The sequence below is a fragment of the Lynx rufus genome, unplaced genomic scaffold, assembly GCF_022079265.1.
Source record: "Lynx rufus isolate CCGP_SWC_20201006 ecotype Redwood Valley unplaced genomic scaffold, mLynRuf1.p SCAF_7, whole genome shotgun sequence".
NCBI lineage: Eukaryota > Metazoa > Chordata > Mammalia > Carnivora > Felidae > Lynx > Lynx rufus.
The window spans coordinates 31,201,925-31,226,374 of NW_025814889.1; the positions used below are offsets into that span (position 1 = coordinate 31,201,925).

At 38.0% G+C, this 24,450-nt stretch overlaps 1 protein-coding gene across 1 annotated transcript in view; it reads right to left on the bottom strand.

Moving 5' to 3' along the window:
* Positions 1 to 24,450, bottom strand: part of PARD3 (par-3 family cell polarity regulator) — a 550,937-nt gene that overhangs the window by 352,413 nt on the left and 174,074 nt on the right. The window contains exon 4 of the mRNA XM_047066308.1: positions 6,696 to 6,874. Within this exon, the coding sequence (XP_046922264.1) occupies positions 6,696 to 6,874 (179 nt within the window). The remainder of the gene's footprint in view (positions 1 to 6,695; positions 6,875 to 24,450) is intronic.

Sequence of the window (24,450 nt, forward strand, 5' to 3'; positions counted from 1 at the left end):
AGCCAACAGGTCAAGTGTACTAGCCTGAAAATAAAATAGTATATTCGAATTTACCAATATGATTGGCCTTACCCATTAGAAAGAATAAAGGAGAGGCAGAGACCAAGAAGCCGAATGGTTGAAAAGGGGATGAGAAAGCACACAAAAAAGGTCAATGTAGACGATGACTTATAAAGAATGAATGAATGAACGACCGGGAAGCAGCTATGGTAGACTACCATGAAGTAGGAGTCAATGTTAATTGCTAATATACTGTCAGCCTGGCAATTACCAAAGTTTTCTGACTGAATAAAACAAGGAGTAGGCATTTTCTGAAGATTCCTTGTGACTGAATTAGCATTGGTGACTTCACACGATACTGGGAATTTGGTGTCCTGGCTCTATGTATTCAAATGCACTTTACTAAGATTGGGGGTAGGGGGACATTATACCAAGGAACAATAGACAGGTACATTATTGGTACCATAGCTTCTATTTAGAAAAAATATTTCCTATTCTAGTTTGCCAATGACAGGACAGGATCCACCATCTCAAGAGGTTCTTGTAATACTTTTATTTAAAACTCAACAAAACTCATTTTAATTGATTTTCATTTGAAAATGATAAATTTGAGCAATCTACGTGTGAGATTCTATTCTGCCATGATAGAAAAATGAGCCTAAAAAGAAGACATCTCAAAAACCATAATACTCTTATTTACCCTATCTTAACAGGCAAATAAACACACTTTTCCTTTTCAGCTAGACTCAACTTCTTAAAAAAAAAAAAAAAAAAAAAAAAAAAGACTGTGCCCTAAAACCAGCAAAGCAGCTTTAAATAAACACACAAATCTCCTGACATGGACAAAGGCACCCATGGCTATAAGTGTGTTTTGCCTTCTAAAGTTCACAAGTGATTATGATGCGCAGCCAACTGGGAATTATTAAGCTATACACTAAGACAGTAAGTTCCAGAACTCAGGAACAGTACCCCCTTGCTTCTTTGTTTTTATATTCTCCCTCATGCCATAGCTCATCCCATCTAGGACTTCTCACAGTGCTTTATAAAACACAAGTACTTGACGCTTTACTAGTCATGAACTAATGAGAAATGAATATCAGTAGCTTTAAAAATACTCATTTCCTTGGTCAAATAAGCCTACTTCAGGAATCTGTTCTAAGAAAATCATCAGAGATGTTAACATAAATTAATATATAAGGATCTTTTCTGAAGGGTACTTCTAAAGGCTACTTATTAGAGCAAACAAACAAACAAAAAAAAAACCTGGCAAAGTATAAAAGTCAAGCAATAGGAAAATCACCAAAGAAAATGAATAAACACCAACTACAAGAAAAAAAAATCAATATATAAAAGAACATTATGCAAGCTATCTATATTTATGAGACATGGGAAAATGCTCTCAATATAAGAAGAATTAGGGGAAAAGGCAGGAAATTAAACTATACTCATTGGATGATTCCCCACTGGTAATAAGGACAGCCACCAGCTATATGGAGCTATGCTCCAGAGTTCCAAGTTAATACACTGAACTGTCAATATTACTCATCTACACAATTCCAAATTACTTACTTGCTTCTTTATATTTTTAATTACTTTATAAATGCAAAGAGAAAGTAGTAGTATCATAAGAAAAACACTGTTTTGGGAATCTTAAAATATACTACAAAAATGTTTATGTAAATATTTTTCTAAAGCTAGAGGAAAGAAGATCCTATAACTCTTCTCATGGAACAGAAAGGAAGGTGACAAAGACATAATTAAGACAGCAACTCTGCCAAGAGTTTGTACATATCAGGAGGATGGGAAACATAACAAACATGCCAAGCAACTAAATCAAACAAATAAACCCAGGGTGTCAGAAGCATTCCAAGGTCTCTTTTAAACAGAACTCTTAAAAATAATACAAATTTAAAAGATACTGATGCTAATATAATGTGTTCTCTTATCACTTTCTTCCCCTTTCCCTAATAGGTAAGAACGTCTCATGGAACTAGCCAAGATATGCTTTCTTATGCTACCTTTGTTTTTATCTACTTATACAAATTTTATTTTGTTGGAGGTGGGGGGAAGGAGCAGATCACTTAGAAAAGTAACAGCTCTCAGTATTTGGGGCAAAGGAATAATTGCTTAAAACCAATACACAATGAAATAATGCATAGACTTTATCCTTGAACTTCATGGTAGGCTGATTCTGATAAGTGCCTCATTACATTGTTCTTGATGGAATGAATCAAATGCTCTCCACATACTAGTTAGACTTTATTTGCAGGGACAATGACTTAATAAGGGTGACCAAAGAGGTGGCAAAGTGATTTAAGTATTCACACTGATTGAAATACTCTTTCCCAAGATGAAATATTAAGCACGTGTAAAATCTCAAATGAAAATACATCTTGTAGCAATATACTTTCCATATTAGTTATGAGTAAAATGTTCTCTAAAAGAGTTGAAAAAGGCAGTCAGCCACAAAATGTTGGGAAACAGGAATGAGACAATGTTTCCAAGAACTTTTTTAAAAGCCAAGACTCTCTTTTCTTTTATATCTTACTTCCAAATCAAAGTATGAGGAATTTTAAGAGATCTAAAAGCCCATAGAATCTTTGTCCTCTCCAAGCTCTCACCTGGTTGAAGTCTCTACAACAACAAAATCTGTCTTCACTGGCCTCTAAACTTTATAGTGGAATGACTATTTTAACTGGGAAGACTTCACCTCCCATCTTGGTTTTGAATCCATAGGAGCGAGTTCAGCATCATTCTAACATACCAGAATGAAACTGCCTACTTCAGAAATAAGAGATTTCAACTGATTGGTGACATTATTGTAAAATTGTTTGTTTTACTTACCAACTTGAAAGAATAGAAGCCACTTAGCTCTGTAGATGAGTTAAACAAGTATATCAACTTATTTTAGCCATTAGAGATCAATGGATCACAAGACTATGAATCGTCAACTCCTTTACTTCCATGCATTTACACAGAAAACCTAACTACCACATACTCGTAAAGATTTATCATATCTTGAAATTGCCCAGCAATAGGTGAGCTCTCATAGCCTCAAGAGAAAGAAATCAAGTTAATACTTATCAGCAAGTATGCTTTCTTCCAAGTATCCTTTCTGAATACTGAAAATACAGAAAGTCATTTTATAACTGAAAAGAAGATAGCATTTAGTCCGATTTACACAAGAAAGAAAGAAAGAAAGAAAGAAAGAAAGAAAGAAAGAAAGAAAGAAAATCTCTCAGATTATAATTCAAATAGCTCAAAATGGACAGCAAGTTTAGAAAATGGGTGCTTGAAAAGTAAAACGAATGATAATTCAAAGGACAAATTCATTACACATTATCCTTTATGTGTGTTGAATGTGAATATTATTTCCTCGAAAGATATGTATGTAGGGGCACCCGGTCTGACTCTTGATTTTGGCTCAGGTCATGATCTCCCAGTTCATGAGTTCAAGCCTGCATCATACCCTGTGCTGACAGCATGGAGCCTGCTTGGCATTCTCTTTCTCCCCTCTCTCTCTGCCCCTTCCCTGCTTGCATATTCTCTCTCTCTCTCTTAAAATAAACAAACTTATGTATGTAAATCAAGGTCTTTCCTATGAGAAACTGTGGGCATTGGCTACATTAAATGCTGCCCCATACAGAAAAAAACTTGTTGAAGGGCACCTGGGTGGCTCAGTCAGCTAAGTGTCTCACTCTTGATTTTGGCTGAAGTCATGCTTTCACAGTTCATGACTTTGAGCCCCGCATCGGGCTCCACGCTGACAGTGCAGAGCCTGCTTGGGATCCTCTTTCACTGCCCTTCCCCTGTTCATGCTCTCTTTCTCTCTCAAAATAAATAAACTTAAAAAAAGAAAAAAAAAGCTTGTTGAGTAAATAACCATTTTTAAAACAAAAGTTCATTCAAGTTTCTCTCACAACACTTATATTTATAATGTGAAAAAAATGAAAATAGTATAAATATCTAACAGTGAGAGAATTATAAATTATAGTATATTCTAGAGTGAGATATACTGCAGCCATTAAAAATATTTTCCAATAAAATTCACACCAGGGAAAATCACTATGATATGAAAAAAATATATAAATAATACGAATGCAAATATGTAGACATAGTATGACTCCAACTCTGTGGGGGTATATATATGTGTGTGAGATTATGTGTACATGCATATGGTGTGTATTCATTAATATCTTCATACTGGTTGTGGCTGAGTTTGTTCTATTGTACTAGAGTTCCAAATGTTTGACAATGATAGATATAGGTTATTTAAAACAAAAAGTCAGTGAGGTTACTAATTGGCAGTGCGCATCACAATCCTCTCGCAGCATGCAGCCGAGACCGGAAGGCTAAGGTCTATTTCTTAAACCTCCCATGCAGATAAGGATCTGGACACAGACAGCATTCTGCACATTTGGAAACAATAGCCTGAAATGTTAATGATGCTTATGAAACAGGCTGAATTTTCCTGGGCTGCTGCTGGTGGCAAGCCTGGGTATGGAGATAGATGATGGAGTTTTCTGAGGCATTTCTGGGTTCACTTCCAAGCTTCACAAGTGACAAGAGACAGGGTGAGCACACCCAGAGACAGGGTGCTAGCATCTATAGGCAGATGCAGGGGGCAGGATTCCAGGTTCCTGCCCCGCAGCCTCTGCTTCTTTCCTGGGCAGATGCACCGTACTGCATCGTTCAGATGGTCCTCAATGATTTTCTGAGAAAGCACTTCTCAGTATTAAGTCCTCTCATGTTAAAATAGCTACTGTGGGGGGCGCCTGGGTGGCTCAGTTGGTTGAGCATCTGACTTCGGCTCAGGTCATGATCTCACAGCTTGTGAGTTCGAGCCCCGCGTCGGGCTCTGTGCTGACAGCTCGGAGCCTGGAGCCTGCTTCGGATTCTATGTCTTCTCTCTCTGCCCCTCCCCCACTCATGCTGTCTCTCTCTGTCTCTCAAAAATAAATAAACATTAAAAAAATAATAAAAAATAAATAAAATAAAATAGCTACTGTGGTTCTGTTTTCCGCAAGTGAAGCTGACTCACATATCTAACATGCTGAAGGAGTTAAAAAGAAAACCCTGTACCTCAATGACTTTTGACCCACTATCTTTTTTTTTTTTTAATGCTTATTTATTTTTGAGAGAGAGACAGAGAATGAGTAGGAGAGGGACAGAGAAAGAGGGGGACACAGAATTTGAAGCAGGATCCAGGCTCTGAGCTGTCAGCACATAGCCTGATGCGGGGCTCAAACTCACAAACCGGGAGATCATGACCTAAACCAAAGTCTGATGCTTAACCAACTGAGGCACCCAGGCGCGCCTGACCCACTAGCCTTAAACAATGGGAAAATCTTTTTAGTAAGTAATGAATTTTTTTTAATCGCCAACTTGACTTGTTTATATACTTGTAAATATCCATGTAAATTAAGTCTATTTTGAACACAAATTGAATGTCATGAGGCATTTTCATAAATTGGATTCTACTTCTTCGGATGGTCTACTTCATGATAAAGCATTCTAAAATTTCAAGCTAATCTCAATGACAAGATACTCCAATTTGATTCCTCATCAAATACATAATAAAATATTTCAGAAGAGTAAGCCTAACAGTTAAACGCCTATTCCAAAACATTAGCGACCACAGTACACTGTGTTTTCCCGGTAGATTCTTCTCAGTTAAGGTACTCTAGGTACTCTAAGTATTTTTCCCTCTAAATGAACTACTACAAAGAAGAGTTTGTAAAAATGCAACACCAAGTTAAAAAAATTTAAAACAGGTATTTTCACATAGATGCAAAGGATAAATCAAGCAAATCATAAGCTATATGCATTTTAATATTAATATGTAATTAGTATAGTTCCACATTTCTCAATATACATGATGCTCAATTGCTATCTGCATTGAAAAAAAATATTCATTCATTCATTCAACAAATATTTACTGACACTCAACAGTTTTAGGAGTGAAAATGACAAACAGTGCTTAAAGCTCATCGAGTAAAAAGTTAGAGGTAAAACAGAGTAGGATGTTAAGAGTTCTATAGGAATATATGACGAAGAGCATTAAGAAACAAATTGAAAAAAACAGAATAAATTAAAATAAAGTTTATTTTTTAGACTAAATAAATTAGATCACAGACTGAAATAAATTAGGTCAAAGAAGAAAATGTTATTAAGACCAGACAGTACACTTCCATTCTGTAGGAAGATAAAATTATCAATGGAGCAGTTAGAATAAATGACTGTGGAGTCCACTTTCATCCTTAAAAGTCCATAATGTTATAATTTCTTTAATGCACCTCATGAATCAATACGAATATCTGCTTATACATGTGTAAAATATCTTTGTAAGGACATGCAAAAAGGTAATGGTAAGAGGACTGCCCCTGAAGAAAAACAGGATGACTAGTTTTTCTTCAAAAAACACAAAGGACAAACACATTGCATGTCAGAAGTTTTCATTTTTAATCATAAATATATTATCGATTCAAAAAAATGGATACATACATAAATGTATAAATAGCATGAAATTTCTCAGAAACTGCAAGGGCAACATAAAACAGGAAGTTATCTCGACTTTGATGGAGAAGTTGATAAGTATACACACAAAGGGCCATAGTGAAGATGTGCTAGAAGCAAAGGATCCAGTCAACAGTTGACATTCATCATTGATACTAATACAAAATAGAAATGGTTACCTTCCTGTCACAGGTTTTAGGGCTAGCAGCTGTGTTTTGCTTAAGGAAGCCAGCTGTTGTTGACCAGCGTGTGGGGTTTTTCCGTGAAGGCTCTTCAGAAGAAAAATTATTATCACTAATGGAAGTTGAAAGGCCAATTAAAGCTGGGTCACTGCTTCGTCGGACATGAAGAGGCATATCTATAAATACAAAAAAGCATTATATTTTTTAAAAAGATAACTAATGTCTGAAAACTGCATGTTAGGATAAAGGTAGGGAAATCCAAAAAATTAAAGAATAGAGTAACACTTTTAAGGTGACAGTGGGTCAGCATTCTAAATAGAGACTCCATTAGCTCCTTTAAAGCACTTTTCAGCAAAAGAAAAGGACTACGTATGAGATAACCTGCTCTGGAGTAAGACTGCCCAGGCTCCTAATTGCACTTCACCAAGTTGTGGTTCTGTGCAAGTTGCCTGACTACTGTCTGCCTCTAGTCCTTGAGGTCTAAATGAGATAAAGTGCTTAAAACAGTACCAAATATTTTTAAGTAAAATATCATACATATTCTAAAAGATAAATAACAACGTATCCATGGAACAAATTTCATCTAACTTTTAATCATATCTGGATTAAAGATACACAACCTAAACTGTTTGGCTTGTCCATTAAAGAATTCTGTTAAGTAAGATAATTATTTTCTTCAAGGAAGTACTATCAGAAAATATAGAACATAAACATATTCCTTATCCTTAAATGGAAGTCTTGAAAGCAATTGCTAATACACAGGTAGTGTCTGCAATACACTCGCATACACAATTACATGAAAGACAGTGTTTTAGCAATTGTATTCACATAAAAGAGAAGTCTGTTTGCAACTGTTATAACACAATCATTAACAAGCTCAGGCTAATGTTTGTGTCAGTAGCACTGAGCACATCTTAGCAGATACAATCACTGGTACAGCAGAGAAGGAACAAGTCTGTAACACTGGGAATGAGAATCAAAAACTCCACTCATCAACTGAGCAAAATCGCTCAAAAACATAATAAATATAAGACAAAAAAATTCAGCTTAATTATGTGAGAGATCTTCTGTTTTCAAAAACTAGAATGCAAGGTAAATATTTATAGAAAGTCTCTAATGAAACCGCTTTAATGGTGGTGTAAACTCAGCATTTACTCTATGAAAACCATTTTGGGAACACGGATACATTGATCAATGGTGTGGATACATAGATCCTCGACAATACTCAACTAAACACAGACTATTTATACACATTGAAGGTGATATTTAAACCACTGTCAATCCAATAGTCTCAAAGATGTTAAAGCAAATTAGAAATGATCAGAGAAAACAGAAGTGTATCAATCGTTTAACACTGCTTTTAACATATGTTTCTACATCATGAGGATTTGATAATAATAGAGCCTGAGGAACATCACTAGAAAAAAAATATGCTGAACATTTAACATTGTTAATTGTTATCTTAATTTGCTGGGAGTAACACATGAAAATTATTAGAGAAAAATAATTTCTAATTTTTAAGTGTAAGTAAAAGCATGTGACAGCCCTTAACTACTTACATTGCACCCAAAAATAAAACACACTAAGAACTATATAGTCATTTTCAAAACAGGTTCACAAAAATATACATCTAACAATCTATGTGTTAACACTACAATGTTTTTACTATAAAAAAAACTTCCCTCCCAAATAACAAAATTGTTCCCATCAAATCAAAAATGTAAGCAGAAAAGCAAAATAAGGAGGGGGAAGAAAAAAATAGCTCTGGAAAATAATACTGCTTCTTGGATATGAGTTCTGTTGCATTCCAATTACAGGGGTGTTATTAATCTAGCGGTTAAGGAACTCTGCACACCTCAATTTCTATGTGTGTGTATGCATGCATGTGTGCATTGTGTGTGTAAGTCTAAAGGAAGCACTACTCACAAGAGATGGTCTTTAAAAAACAGTACAGAAGTAACGATCAAAAGTTCTATCCACAATAAAACAATCACATAAAAAGTATATTTCAACCCCAAAATAAATTCAAGAACTATATAGTGTCTCTGAATTTGCTTAGACAAAATAAAACAGCTTACTATACCTGCTTTTGAAAATATTTCCCAGAAAAAAAATAAATTGCATATAGGATGCAGATAAAGAGGACCATCATCTTCTGATGGGACATGATCACTGTGTTAATCTGTTAGTCTGAAACAGGTAAAAATAATTAGCCTTTTACCTCTGGTATCTACAACTCTTGAAATTGTAGATGTGGGGAGAAAGGGAAACTAGAGAAGAGGTAGGTGACAGTGGGGACTGCAGACCCTATGGGCTGTCCCTTCTGGGTAGATGCCAGGGCACTGGACCAGGGCAGCATTTACATAATTGCAGGGTGAGGGACGACCCAGGAGATGCACTATTTAGCAGCCCTTCCTGTCAGTTCTTTGCACATTAAACTTGTCTTCATTTTAGTGATATACATAAAAGGAAATAATAGATAGGATAGTATGGGTCTTTCACTTGTACTACCTAGTAACCAAGTACCCTTGCAATTTCAAGGCTCCATTTTCATTTCTGTCCACTGTCACAGTCAGGAAGGTGTCCTAGGCTTGAGTACTGGGCTAATGAGAAAAGAACAGAACTCAACTTAAAAAGTAAACAATGTGTACGTAATAAAAAAAATGCCAAGTAGTATCCTGATCATCTTGAAATCAAGGTTTTCCTGCAGTTCGATGTGTTGAAAGAACAGAACCATCATAGTGCATGCCAGCAGCATCACTAGGTCCAAACGCAAAGACCACATGCACACAGTGGTGGTCTACACTCATGCTGCCTGTGATTAGACTCAGCAACACACCGCTGTCTCTCACACTGATGTGGTAAGTTTGTATTTGCATTAGTTTATAATTTCTTCTTGGTTTTATGGTTGCGTGAAAATTATGGGCATTTTTATACAGTTTACACACACACACACACACACACACACACACACTTTACTTAAGTAACCTTATATTAGAACAACTGACTTAACTTGCAACGATGTGAATTTTTTTTTTAATAAGTTTCTACATTAGTCACAATGGAGAAACATGTGACTCACTTTACAGATGAGTAAGCTGAGGCTCAGCAAGACGACATGAGGAGCTCAGGAACTATTTCCTGGCCAGACCTTCAGGCGCCCTGGTCAGTGCTGAATCACCGTCCAAATCACGAAATTAGTTCTATTAATCAGCAATTCACTGGAAAACAAATTCCATTTCCAGCTACTTAGAGATACATGTTAGTCTCAATTTAGTACAAGGGAAAAGTTTTGTTGTTTTCTAAGTAGAATTATATACACTGAGAAGTCATACACTGATTTTAACTAATACCATCATTTGATTTCAGAAAGTTAAAGAAATACTGCGTTAGTTATACATAGAGATTGAAACAGCAGCCATCCCAATTTCAGACATGTTAAAGAAAGAAAAGCTTACTGGTTAAGTAGAAGTAGTACAATGGTAAGATGTTTTTAAATTTTTTTTTAGGTGGTTATTTCTGAGAGAGACAGAGACACCAAGCTGGGGAGGGGCAGACAGAGACAGAGACACAGAATCTGAAGCAGGCTCTGAGCTGTCAGCACAGAGCCCGACACGGGGCTTGAACTCACGAACCGTGAGATCATGAGCTGAGGTGAAGTCAGACGCTTAACCAACTGAGCCACCCAGGCACCCCCAATGTGTAAGATGTTTAAGTATGCCCCAAAGGAGACCAGCCTAGACCAATGTTCTCCAAATTTTGGTCTCAGGATACTTTGACTTGAAAACTTACTGAGGACCCCAAAGAGCTTTTGTTTGTATGGGTTATAGCTAGGGATGTTTACCATATTAGAAGTAGAAATGAAAACAATTTACATATTTATTCCTTAGTTCATTTTTAACTTAATAATAAACCCATTATATGTTAACATTAACAACAGAATTTTAGAAAATTCTATTTTACAAAACAAAGCATATTTAGTGAGAGAGTAGCATTGTTTTACATTTTGCTTGAGAGATGACATCTGGATTCTCATCCTTGCTTCTGATTTCAATGTGCTGCAACATGTCAAGTATATGAAGAAAAAAAGAATACCACAAATATTTAGCTGGAATACTATTTTAATAATCTTTCCAGAACTATAGACACTCTTCTTTGATACCACACCAAAACTTGACAAATGACATTTCTCAAAAGTTAGCTGCAGTATGGAATGTAAACTTCTTATTCTTTGCACAGTAAAATCTACTTGTCTTATACTTTGAATGGATCTTTTACTGATGAGAAAATTCTGTAACATTAGCTATTTGGAATGTATTATTGGCTTATACCACTCTTAGAAATGTTGATATATTTCTGCATATCAGAAAATCACGTATGTGAATATTACTACCAATTCATGAGAAAAGTCATTAAGTGTTGGGAAGCTATCATATTCATGGCAGAATATGTGTTTTCCAATATCTAATTTTCAGTAGAAGGCTTACATGTTTTCTTTGGCAATAAATACTGTTCGTTATTTGCCACGTAATGCAGGCTCACTTCATTCATTTTCTAGAAACTGCCAGATACCAAAGTCTAAGAACCAGTTTTCCATCTTTTTTTTTTTTTTTTGACGTTTATTTATTTTTGAGACAGAGAGAGACAGAGCATGAATGGGGGAGGGTCAGAGAGAGAGGGAGACACAGAATCCGAAACAGGCTCCAGGCTCCGAGCTGTCAGCACAGAGCCCGACGCGGGGCTCGAACTCACGGACAGAGAGATCACGACCTGAGCCGAGGTCAGCCGCTCAACCGACTGAGCCACCCAGGCGCCCCCCGTCTTTTTTTTTTTAAAAACAAAACAAAACAAAAAAGCAAAAGAAAAAAAAAGACAAGTGGTGTTTCATTAAAAAATGGTTACCTCAGCTTATAAATTTTTTTTTTTCAACATTTATTTTTGGGACAGAGAGAGACAGAGCATGAACGGGGGAGGGGCAGAGAGAGAGGGAGACACAGAATCGGAAACAGGCTCCAGGCTCTGAGCCATCAGCCCAGAGCCTGACGCGGGGCTCGAACTCCCGGACCGCGAGATCGTGACCTGGCTGAAGTCGGACGCTTAACCGACTGCGCCAACCAGGCGCCCCAACCTCAGCTTATAAATGCAAACCATCACATACAAGTTTTTCTCAACATAACCACTAATCTTCAATGCATAGAAGTACTTTATGCCTACCTACCACTTTAACAACATATTAAATTGTGTACTCAAAAGTCATTATTTAATCAGAACAATCATTTTTGCTGCTTCATTAAGGGCAGCAGATGGAAATCGCTTTGTTTCTTAAAGTGTGAGCATATTGGGTGGAGAATACATTTGGTGCCACCATCCTGCATTCTACCCATCAGTGCCTGAGCACCATGGTGCAGACTATCAACCCAGTAAAAAACACAAAACATATTTTGGTAATACTATGAAAAATAGTCTTGCCCTAACAACCTCGTAGAAATGATCTTAGTGGCTCCCAAGGATGCACAGACCTCACATTAAGGACCGCTGGCCTAGACTGGTGGCCATTGGGCATGTCGGTCCCTTGTCCAGGCCTCAGTCTCCTAACCTTTACAACCAGAGCTTGCACTAATGGGATAAGAAATTTTTTAATGACAAAAAAATATGTTCATATACTACACTAGTGATCACCTACCAAATCTCATCCTAACAGAACTTATAACAATTTATAAAAAATGAACTAGAAAAAAGATAAAACTTTTCCAAAGCAGTATCCATAGCCATTATCAAGTGTCTCTAAATGGGTTAAAGTATTACAAGCAACAGAGGAGAATGAAAATACATGAATTGTAGGTAATGGGGTAGAAGTAGCCACAAACGGCATGTGGTCTTTTGCCAAGTTGAACCTGATTACAAAGGAGATCACTAGAGGGGCGCCTGGGTGGCTCAGGTCACAATATCACAGTCGTGAGATCGAGCCCCGCGTTGGGCTCTGCGCTGAGCGTAGAGCCTGGTTGGGATTCTCTCTCTGCCCCTCTCCTACTCGTGTGCACATGTGCATGCTTTCTCTCTCTCTCAAAATAAACATAAAAAAAAATTAATTAAAAAAATAAAGATCACTATAAACATTTGGCCTCATCAACAAAATGACTCACAAAACACAACTACCTGGTTCATCTGACAGGCTTCCCATCTTTCATGGTTCTGATAAAACATATTATACAAAGAATGCAATTTTGTCATGGTCTCAGAGGAACAGAATATGAATACAGCCTTTTCCTCTATGGTTTGCCCATGGCCTATCTCAGCAATTTCTGTTCTTTACAGTAATTAGAAATAATAGAAGCTTCTTGTTTAAGGTAATTTGGTCATTATTATTACAATTCCTCATCCTCAATTTTAGGAAAATCAATGCATTTAAAAACATGATAATAAACTTTCTCTTCCCATAATCTTCTGATTTATTTAATATATAGATTTTCTAAGTATATCCTCTGAAATATTAAAAAGAAAATTCAAAGATGAGGATCTTCAATAATTAAGCTGCTCGAGGGAGCACACAGGGACTGGTGCGATGTCACTGGGTCCAGGACGATCGTGGAGGCTGTTTGATGTGTGCATTCCTTTGAAGAGTGGCTAAAACAGCAATCAACCCTCATCACAAGATTTCAAATTCTCTGTGCCACTAATGTACTGTAAATATTGATTTGCCTTTCTACGTAAGGTGCCTTTTAAATAAGTGGAAACTGGCAAATCTAATAATGAGTTAGAGCAAATACTAAAAGGGCAGACATATACATTTTTAACTGTTAACTATAAAGCTCCTACTTCTAATCAACTTTCTCTTCCTTCTCTTCTTTCATTCTCCCAGTGATTTCTAAATTCTTTAACCACTCAAAGCAGTGAATAAACCTTTTCCAAGAAGACAGGAATAAGCCGTTGAGGTAGTTAATCAAATCTAAAAATAATATGCAGTTACATACGTTCTATTAGAATTTATGATGCAAACAGCATAATTACTCTTCATGTGAAATGAAGACCATCTCCCCAATCTTCAGGGCAATTACACATTTTCTAAAAACACATCTCACAGTGAGAAGTACCATGTTATTAACACATGCCATGGGGATAAAAAACCCATCATCAATATTGCAAAATTGACCTTCCAATATACGCTGCCCTTTGTATAAAGGTGCTTCTCATGTTTCAGCGACTGAGGAAAAATCCTTGAAGAAATGTGTGGAGTGCAAGGCACAAAATAAGCTCTAAAAAACAGTGAATAACTCAGAAGGATATAAAATGAGTCTTATCAGCCTGTTATTAACCATATATATATATATATATATATATATATATATATATATATATATATAAAGAATAAATAAAGAATTTCTAGTTGGAAGGTGCCCTAGAAATAAACTGAAACATCACATTCACAGATGAGTTCACTGAGGCCCAGAGAGGTAGTTTAAGGGCTGGGTCAAAGGCTACCCTGCTCCTCAGTGACCCAGCTGTACCTAGAATACTTGTTAATTGACTCCCTGCTCTGTGCAATCTGGACAGGACCACACTGCTCTCCTGGGAGAACTGAGGCATATCAAATCCACAATATGCTTCTACTTCACTAGAGAGAACAGGTGATTTTGGGGAAAGGTTCAGTTTAAAACACATTTCTCATAGATAATGGGATATTTGCAATGGTTCCACTGAATCATAGGACACATAAAAGAAGGGAAAAGAAAGTCAATGTCATATAAACATTCTCAAAGAAAAACCAAGAATGTTTCTGAAGCATGTTAAATTTGTAATTTTGGAATTCTCATTCAGAAACTGAGGATATAAACACCCTGACCAAAACACTCCAAATACTCACATGAGTACAAGTGGGGAGATGTGAATAAGACAGGTGGGCTGTATTAATGTTAATATTGGTATGATATAATACTACAGTTTTTCAAAATCTTGCCATTGAGGGAAACACCAAAAGAATCTCTCTGTATTACTTCTTACAACTGCATGGGATTCTGCAATTACCCCAATTTAAAAAATAATCATAAAATAAAAAAGCCTTCCCAAGAGTTAAGCAGAAAATCCCAGGTGAGATGTCTCAATGTCAAGGCCCACATTAATCAGGACTTAAGGAATCTTTCCAACACTATTTCCCATAATACTCTTCTCAGGACCCAGTACTCAGCTGCCATACACATCACATGTACCCTGTCGACCCTCCACACTGATGTCTCCTCCAACACACTCCACAGTGCAATAACTCCATGCCTCACCGGCTCCAATAACTTACACTGGCCGGCAACTGCCCTCCATCCACCCACATGGCCCACTGTACAGTGTCCTAACTCCTCAAATCCATCAGATCCAGTGTTAGTATCCCAGCAGCAAACAGTTGGCTGATTCAGAAAGGGGTGATTGAGAAAAATCTAAGGAAGAACTGTTTACAAATATATGGCAGAATTAAGGAAAAACAGCAAGAGATGAAGTATCCATTACACTTTTACCACACCAAGGCAGGGGAGATGTGGCTTTCACTGCAAGGGTGGACACAGCTCCCAGCAAACCACAGCCAGGCAGGGAAGGAGTGAGGCCCATCCATCCTTCCTACGCTCCATCAGTGCCCGGCTGGTGCATCTGTCCCTGGCCTCCACCAACCCAAGCACGAACGGGAAAGCACAGAGTCTGACTGCTACTAGAGAGGCTGGTCCTTACCGCATGAGGCAAAGTGGACCTAAGGAACACAAAGACTATGTAGCTCGGGATTCTACTAGTTCCTATGCCCCTTTCTCCCACCGCAGTTTGTTTCCACTGCTATCGTGTCAGCCAGCCATTAACTCAGAGGACAAGTATTCACCCCATTCATGGTAACTGCCCACTCTCCCACCCTCCCTGCCCCCCAACGCACACATGAGCGCGCACACACACACACACACACACACACACACACACACACACAGACAAAGTAGAAACTAAAAATGTTTTAAAGTTGGTTAACATATATCAGTCAGGAATAAAAAATTTCCCAATTGTTAAAGATGCAATTCAGGGGTTCCTTACTTGTCTCTGAGGGTGGAAAAGAGTGGTGACAGTGAGAAAAACAGGCTTCAGAAGTTAAAAAAAAAAAAACACACACACACAAAACCTTTCACTTTTATCTTTCTGTATCCTGGAGGAGAGAGAAGGGCCTGGCTGGAGGGTGTTATGTAAATAACCAGCTGCTTACAAAAATATGCACTGGCTACTGATCCTGTATATAAAAACTCAGTGTCCCCAAATCCTTTGCTAAGACAGTGACATCTCAGGGAAAATAGTTCTGCCAGAATCCTGAGCACCTGCCAAGAGCCCATCAGGGAGTGTTCAGGCCAGCCCAAAGAGCAGCGAAAGCAAAACTCCACAAAGGTGGTCTTTTCCCTTTTATCTAATTTTGGTGTCCCTTTTTTGTTTTGCTATGGCAGGTAAATGTCTGGCTTACTTCAATCAACAAACATGTGTGAACATTTGTTAGACACTACTATTCTAGAGATTTTAAAAACTAATGACTATAGAGCCAAGGGTTTTTTGAAAGTCATTTATTGTGGAAAAATCATTCCAAGTGAATCCTACTCTCTGAACATTCAAAAGGGAACAAACAGTCTAACAGACCACCCCCTGCCCAGTGATAAAAAACCCACTAGTAAGAGGAAGAAAGTAAAGGGAAGAAGAGTGATACATACAACAAGGTGCCCTGATGAAAATAACCACAGGTGGGGAGCAAACTGTTTGAACAACTGGCACCTTTCTTTGGGAGAAATTTTTGGCTTGTTTTTGTACTTTCAGAAAAATACCTCAATGAGCAATGAGGGGACTGGAGTTGAGACCATCAGAATGAACTAAAAAGAAACAATGAGAGAAAGAAAAAGAAAGACAGAGAGCAAGGGCATGGACCCAGGAGCACGCAAGCAGGCAAGAGCTAGCTAAGCTATGTTCCTTCAAACATGAACAAAATATCTAGAGATGATAAAGAACACAGGTGGGAGGTTACTACGTTATGGTTATAGATAATGTTCTCCCTCACACAATGTGGCCAGTGGTACATGTGTCATCTGTCTATTTCCATACATCCAATGGCCCCAACTAGAGAGATCCATGAAGGATCTTGATAAGATAAGGCTGCTTCATCACTCCCTTTTTCTTTTTTTTTTTTTTTTTTAATTTTTTTTTCAACGTTTATTTTTATTTTTGGGACAGAGAGAGACAGAGCATGAACGGGGGAGGGGCAGACAGAGAGGGAGACACAGAATCGGAAACAGGCTCCAGGCTCTGAGCCATCAGCCCAGAGCCCGACGCGGGGCTCGAACTCACGGACCGCGAGATCGTGACCTGGCTGAAGTCGGACGCTTAACCGACTGCGCCACCCAGGCACCCCCATCACTCCCTTTTTCTATAACCCACTGTTATTTAGCTCCCTCCCCACCTGTCCACTAAAATAGCTTTTGACATAGAACACCATAAACCTTGTCTTTGTTAATAGAATTTTTGCGCACCGCCTCTCCAGGGGGGCTCCTGGTGAGCAGCAGGGACCTGGTCTCTGCCCTTTAGAGTCTGCAGTGCCGTGGGGAAGGCAAATTATCTGGCCCTTTAGAGTGGGATGGTGGGTGCTTCAGGAGAAGAATAGAACACTACCAAAACACCTCAGAGGGGCACCTTTTTGAAGAACATCAGGAGAGAAGGGACAGCTACATTTTCCTTACTGTCCTTTTAAACTCTCTTTGTGCCTCCTCTCTTGGAAAGCCTCTGACCGATTCTTCACGACTGAGGCACTCCTCTTATGGGCTGCCTGTTCCTGTCAATGCATTTGCCACGCTGTCATCATAAGTTTTAGGGTCTGCATCCCCACTAGCACACAGCTCCTAGAGAACAATATTGCACTTTCACCGTCACAATCCCTTAACACACATTTGCTGACTCAACAAAGAAATGAATGACTAAGACATCAAAACTGAAGTTTTGGGTTTGTCTAGTTTTGGAGTGGTTTGGGAGCGGTGATGGGGGTGTTTGGCAAGTGGGATAAAGAGGAAAAAAGAAGACACACAGTCAAAGCCTGCAGAGGCGAAGGCCAGACACCTAAATTGTAGAGAATTAAAAGGACTGCAAAAAATGCAGCACAGCTGAAATACAGAGTTAAAGATGTGACATGGGAAAGATAAAGCAAGGGAGGTACCCCTAAAGGCACCAGCATAGGCACCTGTCAGTCAGAGACTCTTCAACTTTAACGTGCATACAACAAAACAGGGGATGTTGTGAAGATGATCTGTAGGTCTTAGCTCATGGAAGACTTCAAATTCTGCATTTCTGATGTCCCAGTGACATCCATGCTGCTGGTTTGACTGCATACTTTAAGAATCTAAGGAGCAGGACTATGCTATGCAAAACGTTTCTTTAGCTGTGCTAAGAAAATCTGGACTTCATAAACCATGGGTTCACATAATTTATCAGTTTGATTTATTCTTTCCCTCCAGTCTTGCTGGTGCCTCTCCTATTTGTCCTCTAGAAAACACCCATCACACCTTTCCTAAGCACAAACCAAATGTCATGACTTGGAATTACTGGTCTGGTGGGGTCACAGTACCATTGGAGTCAGTCCTGGCATTTACCCCTGATCTGAGCAACACCTTTCAAGCCTCACACGCAGATCCAGCTGCAAGACGTTGACTAACAAGAAGGCCACAGACGTCTCCAGGGCCTCCTCTACACCCACTCCACCCCTCTGCACCCTCCAAGGTCAGCCTTGAAGGCACCTCCTTCTCTAAAATCCAAAAAATCCTACAGCGTAAGTGATGTCAGGCTTTATGTTAATTTCATTGATAACTAGTACTTTCTTACCTGTCTTCCTCATTAATTTTACAGATTCCACCCATATTTCCCAGTCCAGCAAAAGGCACTTAGGAAATCTTTGTTGAAGTGTTATTGTATCTCTATCCTTTTCACTTTGATTGTCTTAAGTATTATAGGGGCAATCTTTTTAGCAAAGAAGAAACAAATACCGGATGGCCAGAGAAGACCAAATGAAAAAAAAAAAAAAAAATGAATTTTTGCTCAAAAAGTTCAAAGAATTGCTCTTTCACATTATGGTTAAAAACTCTGTAGCTAGAGGGGCGCCTGGGTGGCGCAGTCGGTTAAGCGTCCGACTTCAGCCAGGTCACGATCTCACGGTCCGTGGGTTCGAGCCCCGCGTCGGGCTCTGGGCTGATGGCCCAGGGCCTGGAGCCTGTTTCTGATTCTGTGTCTCCCTCTCTCTCTGCCCCTCCCCCATTCATGCTCTGTCTCGCTCTGTCCCAAAAATAAATAAAAAACGTTGAAAAAAAAATTTTTTTTTTAAAAAAAACAACTCTGTAGCTAGAATCCCAACAACATTTTACTTTTCTTTTTTTTTTTTTTACTATTAACTTTGCACTATTATCCTTCATGAGCATTTATTCCCATATAAGAATATGCAAGTACAAGCAAATCTAAATTAGTTCTTCACATATAATTTTATATGTATAACTATATCAAATCCCTCACAGCCCTTTCATTTTACCAATCCAGCTCAACAATCATGTAATTAAATTTTGAAATTATCAACTACATCTGACAAGTAATTCATCTTTCAAAAATGGATGTTGATTATTGATTGCATTGAAGATCATCTCTAAATGCCCTTCTCCTTGGACATTTGTCTTCTGTTATTTTATTAAGGACTCAAGTACCTCAAAAGCTGTCAAGTTAACTTTTGATAAGCATTATTCTCCCTTTCCTTTATTATTATAACCTTTATCCCATAATACTATATAAAAGTGTCATATTTTCCCCCCACAAGGAACTGGAGATTCAATAATTTCATTAGCCTATTTTGTGTTATGGAAGGATCTATTTTCAAAGTCCCCTTACTTTACTACATTTTTATACTTATTTCACTAGCACATTGACCATCACCAACTACTTCACAAAGGCAATCCTTTACTTAACTCTGAGTCTCTACACTTTATTTTGGTCATAGATAGGCTTTTAATCTTGAACTTGAATCTTGATGGTATTAAAAACTGTATACGTATAGACCAAAAGTCATTCATTCAAGACAACTATCTCTTGAGCACCCACTAAGTGCTAGACATGTAGTTTCCTTTGTTTCTGGCACCAAATAACTCCTCAAGGATTTGACATTTAGTGGTAACAGAAGAGCAATGGTTAAACAAGTACAGATGACGTCACAAGGTGATCAGCATTATGAAGACAAATGAAACTGAGCAAAGGATCAGGAGCTGCTGGAAGTTGAAGAAATGCTATTTGATACTGGGGAGTATGACAGAAGCACTTCAAAAGCATTCAAATAGCTCATTATCCACTTTTCTGTCTTGACTGTTCCAGTTTCAAATTAATTCCTTACCACAGAGCCTTGTACATACTGGCTATTAATAAAGCCATTTGGCACCAACTGGTTGCTTCAAGGCGGCAATAAGACTTCATGGTTCTGGAACATATGGCTACATGTCTGTTTCTATTACCTTCAAAGTGCAGAGATCTTTCATAGCTAATCTAATCCATTCATTCTTGTCCTTAAGGAAAGACTAATATAAAAATAAATACATCCTGATCATTTATAATAAACCAATTAAGTTCATAACTACTAACATATATTAAGCATTTACTAGGGGTCATGCATGTGCTAAAAAACTTAACGTATTAATTGATCATGCCTCAGAACAAGGCTACAAAATGAGTTATATTATTATTCCCATTTTTTTGGTATGGAAATTGGTGTTGCAGGGGTTAAGACATCCTGGCTAAAGTTAACCTATCAATAAGTGGTAGAGACAAAATCCAAGCCTACTCAATAGTTGGGCCACAGAGAACACACTCCTCTCCAATAAGCGTGAAATCCTAGAACACCAAAAAGTTAAAGACAAGGGCTCTGACTTACCTCCAATTTTCTCACCAGTATCTACCTTCGTGGTCATCTCACCTTGGGCCAGCAGTAAATGCGTATGAACTGAACGCACTCACACTGAACCTCAGAGCTGAGAGGAGAGTCACTGGCAAGTAGTAGCCAATGACTCATCAAATGCTGGGGTCTTGGCAATCGTTGTCCACAGGTGAAAATAAAGGTCATAAATGAATTTAAGAATGAGACAAGTTCCCTTTCACTAAGACTTTCATTTCAGAACTCTTTCCTATCTATACCCCTCCTATATTTGACTACAACAAAAGGTCAGAAAATGGGTCAGTACTAAAAGATCTCCCCATGGGGCACCTGGGTGGCTCAGTCAGTTAAGCATCCGACTTTGGCTCAGGTCATAACCTCATGGTTCATGGGTTCGAGCCCTGTGTCAGGCTCTGTGCTGAGAGCTCAGAGCCTGGAGCCTGGTTCAGATTCTGTGTCTCCTTCTCTCTCTGTCCCTCTGCTGCTCACATTCTGTCTCTCTCTCTCAAAAAAAAAAAAAAAAAAAAATTAAAAACTTAAAAATAAAAGATCTCCCCTTCTTCACCTCACATTATGCATATGCTCTTTGAGTTATATCAATGGTTCTAAATCTGCACTGGTCATTAAAAGAATCTGGGAATGATGCTGGTTTCCAGAGCACCCCCCCTCCCCCCACCGCCCGCAATCCCGAAAATTAGATCAAGGATAAGGCCCAGGGACTTTTACAAGCTCTCTAGGCAATTGTGACACACAGCCAAGATTGGGAACCATTGCTCTAGCTAGACTAGAAAAGTACTGCATATCAATCCTAAGACAGCTTGTTAAAAATATAGATTTTTGATTCAGCAGATCCAGGGTGTGGCCCAAGATTCCGCATTCCATCAAGTTCCCAGATGATACTTTGGAGTAGCAAAGCCCCTATCTGTGACATCCAATACAGGGACCATGAACCACACTGGTTAAATTCAGTCCCTCAGTTATTGCTGCCTCATTTCAAGGATTCAGCCACTACACGGGGTTAGTGGCTACCACAGTGTAAAAACACAAATATCTCTGAATTTTTTCAAGTATTAAACAATTCTGTAGGACATCAAATTTAGCTACATAAAAATACAATTAATCACTAATTTTACACTCTCCATTTTATTAATTTTTAATCACTAAAAAAGAATAAGATCTGAGGCAATTCTGCTTCTTTTTAATTTTAACTTCTTTTTAACTTCAATGTTATATACAGAGAATAATTTTTCAACTTATCAGACATAGAGCAAATAATATATATTTTCTAAGATCTCATTGGATTTTTAATGTAATATTTTCATGTTTATGTTTGCACATTTTAGGAATCATGATATATGTCCATGACTCCCCAAAGAAGTAAATAAATATTTACATGAGAATTTTTTATTGAAATGCTATATTTGGAACTAACTCACTGTGACAATTCAAATCCTACTGCAAATGCATACACAAAACAGAAAATTCCAATAATAATCAAGGGGAAAAATCCTCTACTTATTATTTTAAGAAAACCAAACAATTGCTTGGCTGCTTTTTAATTGAGGATATAAAGCACTTTAATATAGATAAAAGACTTCTAATAGTTATTCCACTTTTACAAATATACAGCCAAGAACTTTACCCATAACTCTGACAGCGTTGACAACCAAGCAAACAAAATTCTACCCAATAGTAGTTTCCTAGGCAACAAGCACAGACACAGGCCAGTGGGGGGAAAATGAAAACAAGAAACGGCACTGCAGCGTTTCCAGTAGGCTTGAAAAATACATTTTAATTGTCAAAATGTCACAAAGACAACAATATTGAAAATCATTTCATTGAAAGTGATTCAAAGCAGAATGCCATTTTCATTACAGCAAACGAGGTGTGGAAAACTAGAAAAATTAGATTCCCTTCCTTTGCTCTGAATTAAGTAGGGATGGTAATCAATCTTGTTTGATTTTACAAAATTTATCTGCATTAGTGCAGATTCTAATGTGTGTCCTTAGTTTTCTCTGGAAATGTGACCATACACTGACTGAACATACAAGAGTCCCCACGGGATTGGCGGGGACAGGGGGACAGCAGGGTAAAGTGTATCCCTGGGCCACTACTATTAGGAAGCTCATCCAGGCATAGGTTTTTATTCAAACAGTAAACCATACATTTCAAAACACAGGTTAAAACAGCACGGGGCTCCCCATCTTCTCCCTTGGCTTTAGTTTCCTCATCTGTAACAAGAAGGACATGGATTCTATCCTAAAAACCTGCTTGACCCTAACAGCTTTTGATTTTTAGAAATAAAACAGAGAAAGGCTATACTGTCTAGAAACATTGCTTATAAAATGAATGCTCTTTCCTGGGCCATTTTAAAGCTTTTTCTTTAGGGGACCTACAGTCTGACAGTTAACCTTTAGAAAACAATATTGGAGAAGTCCTAATCCATGGCTATTACAATGTGTAAGTTTTACATCATCTTTTGCAACCATGATGACATAGCACAGCTCTCTATGTCAGGAACACTTACTTGGCTTAACAGAAATGTGTTGGTTGCCCTTAATCTGCACCTTCATACAGTGTGTTACCACAATCTTGTGAAACAGTCTATATTTTCTCCAAAACTGTCTTTTCAAAGGCTTAGTCAATTTAGAAACTTAGGTCGGATTGATCAAGTAATTCAGACGAAACTACCAATTTAGTAGCTTCAGTAGCAAACATCACTGAAATGTTTTTCTGATAATTTACCTCTCGATGATTGGCAAATAAAAGGAATAAACAGCAAAATGGGCTTCCAAGAAAGAATACATTCATCACTTTTTTCTCTATCTTCTCTATCAAACAAAGCAAGATTAATATAAGTTATTTCCCAGAGGCAGTCATCTGCCATTGAACTCCAGCAGATCCATGTTAATGTTTTCATGAATCAGGAGCTCCACTGGAGTGGCCTTAGGTATCTGGATATACTCGCATGGTCCCTCTTTTTCTTATACACTTGTTCTCATATAAAAGCTATTACAACGCAAGCATGCAAGTTACAACAGAATACCTTGATAATTCAAAAGTAAAATGAACTCCAAGAAAGAGCAAGCAGCACCTAGGTTGGTAAGTACATTCTTGTGAAATTAATTTCAGTTCACTTCTATTTGCTTTCCTTTTTGCTTTTTATCTTACCTCTCTTACTGTTTACTATTGACAACACTGGACACCAACAGGCTTCCACAGAAGTAAGGTCTTCCATGCATGATGTGAAATCAGCTCAAAGAAATTTAGCTTGTGCGTGAATGGGGCAGGGGCAGAACGAGAGGGAAAGAGAAAGAGAGAAAATCTTTAGCAGGCTCCAGACTCAGTGTGGAGCCCAAGGTGGCTTGATCTCACGACCCTGGGATCATGACCTGAGCCGAAATCAAGAGCGGAGGCTCAACCAATTGAGCCACCAGGTGCCCCTAGCTCAAGGAAAATTTAAACAACATGGCCATTAAAAGAAAATAGGAAAGGTAAATCCTAAGAGAATCTCATGTAGATGGACTAAAATTGTGTACAGCTGGCAGGAGTCTGACAAAACTTGTGTTTGGTCGGGAGAGTTCATAAGGAAGGAAATAGTAAGGACTGTTCTTATTTCCCTTTTCACATTAGCTGCTAAGAAGTAAACCCAAACGTTCTGTGGACCTGAATACTATGTGATAGATGGTACACACAGTTAACATTTCTTTTTCCTTTGTCTTAGTTTTCAACTTCAACTTATATTTTCCTTTTGCACAACTCTCTTTTTTTTTTTCTGATTACTGCTTTTGTTGTTATTTTAGAGATCAACATAAA